The 6,797-nt window shown below is 29.5% G+C and overlaps 1 protein-coding gene across 2 annotated transcripts; it reads right to left on the minus strand.

Annotated features, from left to right (window-relative positions):
• Nucleotides 1-823: 823 nt before the first annotated feature.
• On the minus strand, nt 824-6,526 carry Trf2 (TATA box binding protein-related factor 2). Of its 2 annotated transcripts, none has more exons than XM_018522541.1 (5): nt 6,384-6,526; nt 4,046-4,378; nt 2,064-2,314; nt 1,744-1,838; nt 824-1,308 (listed from the first exon to the last, which is right to left on the minus strand). In XM_018522541.1, the coding sequence occupies exons 2-5, from the start codon at nt 4,364-4,366 to the stop codon at nt 1,067-1,069; spliced, it is 909 nt and encodes a 302-aa protein (XP_018378043.1). In that variant the 5' UTR covers nt 4,367-4,378; nt 6,384-6,526; the 3' UTR covers nt 824-1,066. The 2 variants fall into 2 exon arrangements, with proteins under 2 accessions (XP_018378043.1, XP_018378044.1); XM_018522542.1 differs by having other exon boundaries at nt 6,332-6,526.
• Between the last annotated feature and the right edge of the window lie 271 nt (nt 6,527-6,797).

Consider the following 6,797-nt stretch of genomic DNA (forward strand, 5'->3'; position numbering starts at 1 on the left):
TATAAACATATAAAATAATATTTGTACACTTAGCAAAAGACACCAATAGATATTAAATGTAGGAATATAGTAGTAAACTATAGGAGACATAAATTCTTTTGAGTAAATAGAAGTTATTTGAGCGAGAACGAGCTGTTGATAGTACGGAATTATATTAATTGGTATGCATTTTTTAGAATATCCAAATTGTACAATCAAATAATTTTCATCTCCATAAAATACTTTCTATAAAATATTAATTAAGGAATTAAAATATTTTCGGTCACATTTTAATCGATTACAAGCACTGTGGAAGCTAATCATTACAATGGATAAAGTCATGTGTTTCATCTTGATCACTTTGTTTTAAATTTTGAATGTCTATCTTTGGCACAATATTTTAATTAAGCAAACTAGTTACCATTAAAATAAATGGAAACGTAAATGTACAGGCCATAATTCACAATATGCATGTACGTGGACAATGTGCAATTATTTTTAAACCTGTACTAATCATTTGTCCAAAGAAGCATATATATAAGTTTTGCCTATTGATAAATAAACTCCAAAAAATTAATCAGTTCTATAATTAAAAACGTTTTCTATGCATATTTATATATACATACACACACATATTCATGTATGTGTATATACATACGTGTAGATGTAGAAGATACATCTACATGCAAAGAGTTATATATTTAGAAGTATATAAATACAAATATATACATATATGTATTCATATTTACATTTGTATTACACGTAGTGAATTCCATATTACGTATATATCTATATTTGTATTTATAATGTGATATTGCTAACAAAAGTAACTATCTAGGATGATCAGTTCATTTGATGTGTACTTGATAATTATGCCCCTGTGTATATTGTATACATAAGTGCATATATGTATTTCTATTTTTATTCCTAACACTCACACATTTGTTAATGCACTATACGGAAACGAATGTACGCTTCACTTCACTTTTAGCAATAACACTTTTGTACATAGAGCAGTATCATATCGAAAGAACGAGATATAGACAACAGTTTCACATTTAACAGTAGAGCGATAAAATAAAACAGATCAGTCCCAACTGCCGTCAGTTTCTACTTCGTTAAGTGCATCTTCTGCATCAGAGATCATACTTTCATACGACAAATCTGGCTCATCTTCTAGGAACTCATCCCGTTTTCTTTTGTTCAAGCCTAACTTGCGTTTCTTCGTTGTGAACGCAAGCTCATCCTCTGGCGTTCGTTCCTTGCGGAACTCGTAGACTAGTGGATAAATATGTTCAATTGCCGCTTGGACTGCAGCAACATTAGGTGCTATAACACAATAAACAACTTATATAATTATATATTTTTATCAATTAATTTACAACGATTCATGAAACACAAACATAAAAATATATTTTGATATTTATGAAATACAAAAATTTTTAATGTTTAACTTCTGATATATTCAATGTTTCTATTTTAAACAGAGAATTATTTGAAAGGCATATCTTTCTATTTTATTTAATTAAAATTTTTAAGCAATGCTATATTATATAATCAAAACCAAAATATTTAATGTAAAAATACTTATTTATTCGCGCAAAAATATATTAATATATTTTGATAAAATAATTTCATAAAAAATTCTTGATATAACTTTACGTGGTCAAGAACATACAGAGATTAAAAATCTTAGTAAAATAATGTATCAAAAATGACTACAAATTTCTCTATAATAACAAAATGTATAATTATAATATCAACCTGTTACAGTAACACTTCCTGTAGAAAATATCTTCAGAGTAGCTTTTGGTTCTTTTAACTTATATGTGACACCAGGGTGTAACTCTGGCTCATAACTGTAAATCACATAAAAATATTTATATAACTATCATATATTTATATATGTGTATATAGTTATTAACTAACACATTAATAATAATCAGAAAATGTTGGATTCTTTATATCGAGAAAAATACGTTAAATACTAGTATGCTAATGGAATAATTTTTTAAATAAACTGAAAAGATATATTTATAGTTATAATAGCTATAATTATTAAATGTGCATTCTTTTATACTTACTCAGCATTTTCTTTGTGATGCACTGAAAATGATGTTATTTTGATAGCAAATGGCATACAACAAGTGCCTAATACATTGACCACCCTATAATTATTGAATCTCACTTTGAATCCAAGTTTTTGAAGGGAACGAGCAAATCTACGTGCTGCAATTTTTGCTTGAACTTCACTGGTTGCACCAGTGCAAGTTACTTTACCAGATGACCAGATGGATGCTGTAGTATATGGTCGCCTTAATTTCATCGTTATCATCTAAAAATCACAAACAAAAATTTATATTTTAAATCATGTCTATAGCTGCTTTCCATTTACACCGATTCTCAGATAATTCTCACTTGTGACGTCATAATTCAGTTGAATGCGCGTTCCTTTTGCATTCTGACAAGTGAGATTCAACTGAATTTTTACCTACGAGGGTCATTCAATAAATAACGAGACAAATTACTACTGCTCAAAAACGGCTGAATTGGTCACCACTTCAAAGTGAGGTTATGAACCTGTGTTGACATGTGATAACTTTACCAAAGTTAGCAAGTAGTGACGTCATTAATCTGAGTATAAAATACTCAGCTTACTTCAGACTCAGTTTCACTTGTGTGTAAATGGAAAGCAACTTATATATGCTTAAAAGTATAGTCTTTTATTCTGAATATATTATTATCTATAAATAGAAAATATTAAATAGAAAATATTAAATAGTAAATAAAAAATATATATACTTAATAAATTATCAAGATAATTTACGTTTATTATGTAATCAAAAATTTTTATTCACTAAAATTTAAAATATTGCAGGCAACAATAAACTTAGAATATGCAAATTTGCAGGTTTTTGTTTCAATAAATCATATTTTAAGCTTTAAAAAATTATTAATCTAAAAATTTTATTTTATTACTTTTCATGAATTTTCTATAATATTTTCTACGATAAAAACATATGAGACAAGCTTTACATGTTAATCAGCAAGGATATTTTATTACAACAGTTGTAATATAATATGTGTAAGAATGCTGCGTTTAGAAAAAAACTGTTTCACAAAACAGTTGTATATTTCTAAGTAACTAAATCATATAATAGCTTTTAAGAATGATATTGTGATATTATCTTTTTAATTAGAGAAATTTTTTTTCCCGATGTATATAATATACGACGTACAGATAAATTCTATACAAATTACATATTCCATTTAAAATTGGTAATGTGAATCATATGTTTTTCAGAATTCAGTTGTTTTCTTTCTAAATAAAGGCTGATATGTAGATAGATTCCAAAGACAAAACATGGACTATACAATCTGTATACTATACAATTGGTCGAAAAAAATAAGAGATAAGGCGGAAAGATAGCTAGTCACTATCTCTTTCTGTTCTGTGTAATATTGTTAGAAAGAGAAGAAGATTGATCATCTTCACTCTTTGTCATTTTTGTTGATCACGTTAGCTGTTCTATTTAGATACAGATGGCGTGGCCCTTATTCTATGTCTTTGATAGATTCTTACTAGATATTGGCAGTAATTATATAGCATTAATAATTTTTAGTCTATTGGAGAGCTTATTGCTAGAACGATTACTTATCAAACAATTTGTTTCTCGAAGTTATTATTTCACATGTATATTATGAATTTTGTGAGTAGGGAAAAAATATTCCATTGTGATAAAAAAAAACGAAATACTCAAAACATGAACATCTTAATTCGGGAAAATCAAAATACTATTTTATCCCTTTGTGAATAGAAACTTCCAAATAATAATAACAGATACGTTTTAAAACAAGTCTAGTTTTCCATTGTGAAGGTTGGAAAAGTGGTTCACAATTCTGTTCGATAAAATTGCAAATGTAATGAAACTAATAACAAAACCAAGATTTACATAGGACTAGCACTTTCATCTTGAAAACTTTAATTTATCAAGAATTACAACGTAGTAGAAGAAAAATTATTTCTTATTGAGAAGGTAAGTATACAAAAATTTTCAACACATACCCCGTTTTCTCTTCTGTATTCAACATTAGATCCATTGAGCGCTATTTCCCGCAGATTCAAATGACATCTTACACTAAAGCTGCAAACTACATTGTTAATAACAATATCAAGTTCTGGAGGTTCTTCATGGGGTTCTTCACGAGTCTCTTCATGAGGTTTCTCGGCATGATCAACATATGGTTGAAGTTGACCATCAAACAATCTATTGTCCTTTTCTTCTGTACAGGAATTTGCGTTGTCCAAATTATTAACATCATTTACATGATTCAGTGATTTATTTGTTAACGGTTGCATGCCATTTTCCTGAATAGCAGTTGCCATAATATTGTGTACCTGTAACATATAATAAAAAAAATTATATACTCTTTATATTGTATTCATTCAAATTGTCTCAGACTTTAATATGTTAAAATATATTTTGATGTACTGCTTCAATTAACACTTAATATATTTAAGTAAACAAAGAAAATTTTCTTTTGTTATTATAACAATTTATATGTATAATTCCATAATATAGGACATAAAATACAATAAATCATTATTATTTACATGTAATAATAGACAATTTTGTAAAAAAAACTAATTACAAATTGAACATATTTTGCAATAGATATAAATATATTAAAATAATTTTTAATATTTAATAATATTTTGTATTATATATTAAGATTGATTCACACAATGCTCGATTTCTTGAATGATAAGCATGAACGCATGCATGCTGCTGTGGTTGCTTTGATGCATACAGTCTAACGTTTGACAAATAACTATGAAATTAGCAATTATTTCTTTTGACTGGTGCATGCAAGGAAATAAACTATGAAGTAATCCATAATAAATAGAAAAATCATGTATATGTAGCATGCAGCGTTCAATGCATGAATGAATTCTAGCATACATCAGAGCATGACTATATGCATGCTATCATTCAAGAATTGAGCATCGTATGATTCCATCTTTATACTTGTACTCTAATATTAATTTTAGATATACTAATAATTAAACTTCTAATTTTTATTAAAGTACACAAACACACACATCAGGCATACTTACATGAGAAACTTATGTGAGAAATTAAATATAAATAAAAATAACAAGGTTATATAAATTTATTTATATTTTCAAAATTTAATTTGCGAAATAATATCTATTTTTAATATGCACTATTAAAATATTCAGTATTGCTTTAATATTCAATAATTTATATAAAAACTGCAACATTTCATCCACTAGAGTATTCTATAGAAATAGAGGAAATAACAACAAAGTATATATTCTGAGTAATACATAATTGTATATAAGAAAAAAATTACTATCTTAAGATTATTTTTTATAACTGAATTAGTATAAACTTTTTATACTTAAAGTAAAATAGATAAAGAACCGGTTTCACTAATACCAATTAATCCAAATCGGAATTAACTGACAACCATAATCGGTCAATTCTACTAAACAGCAAATGCGATTGATCAGTTAACAATCGATTAAGTTAACTGACATTGGTGAAACCAGCTCAAATACGTAAAATTTGATGAAAACAAGAAGAAAGTTCTAGCACAGTCTAGTGCAACAAGGAAAGACAAACCTCTTAGTTGTTTCTAATAACTTTTAACAATTATTATTACATTTATTATAATATAGATTGCTATTGTAATGCTTAAAAAAATAATATAGTAACTAATAAAATCTATATTTTATGACGTATGTCAATAAAGATAAAATCAACAATTAAAAAATGATCAGATTCATATAAAAAATTACTAAGCAAAATGTGTAGTGAATTATATAGAAGTTGGAGTTGTTTGACTTTAATCGTCTCACAAAAATAACGTTTATTTAAGATCTCTTCATGCAGAGAAACTCAACTAGCAAGTAACAGAACGCGATGTGAATAGTAGATTTAAATCGGCAGTTATCACAACGCTTGGCAAAATAATGATCGAGATTTGCGTTGTAATCGACAGATAAACGAGGCAAACGAAAAGATCATGCATCCGAACGATCCTCGATGAAGCAGGATCGCGTGAATCACGAGGGAGAGGACCGAGCGGATGCTGGGGACGTATGATATTCACGAGGGATCCACACGTGGGGGGAAGGGCAGTTCGCGCGTCGTGAGACGCGAACACGAGATTACGGTTCGACATCGAAGTGCCGACACGACGAACGTCGCATTGAAAAAGCAGCGGGAATCATCAAGCGACGCCGGGATTGCCGGGATCGAAATACGACCGTCTCGCAGCACCCACCGAGAATGTTCTGCGAGCGAGACATTTGCGAGATTACTTGTCAAGTAATTGTACGAGGATGGGAGGTGCCGAAAGGATGGGCAACTTACAGGTTACACTGTACCAAGCGACTGCAATCCGTCGCACGTAGATTAAGGGTAATGTCTTTGTTGACAAGTGCCAGCGGAACACAAAGTTAGCTCAATAACAACCAATATCATTGTTCTCAACCATATTCGCTAGACTGGCGACTACTGGCGACCCAAGCGGTCAACTGAAGACCGCAGGGCTACTTACGATACAGAGATAGCGAAGTCACACTATATACAGGCCGTGTTCCAAATTTACTGCCAGCACTGAAAATGCTACAGTTTATGTGATGTGCGCTATAGATTTTCAGTATTGGCAATTAATAGGCCTGGGGCTCTATTCTATAGTATACCTAACATATACTGTAGCATTTCCCTAGGCTTTCGTACACGTTTCTTTTCAAGAATAGAGCCCCTGTTCTTTTTGACAACTTT

The sequence above is a fragment of the Trachymyrmex cornetzi genome, unplaced genomic scaffold, assembly GCF_001594075.2.
Source record: "Trachymyrmex cornetzi isolate Tcor2-1 unplaced genomic scaffold, Tcor1.1 scaffold1346, whole genome shotgun sequence".
NCBI lineage: Eukaryota > Metazoa > Arthropoda > Insecta > Hymenoptera > Formicidae > Trachymyrmex > Trachymyrmex cornetzi.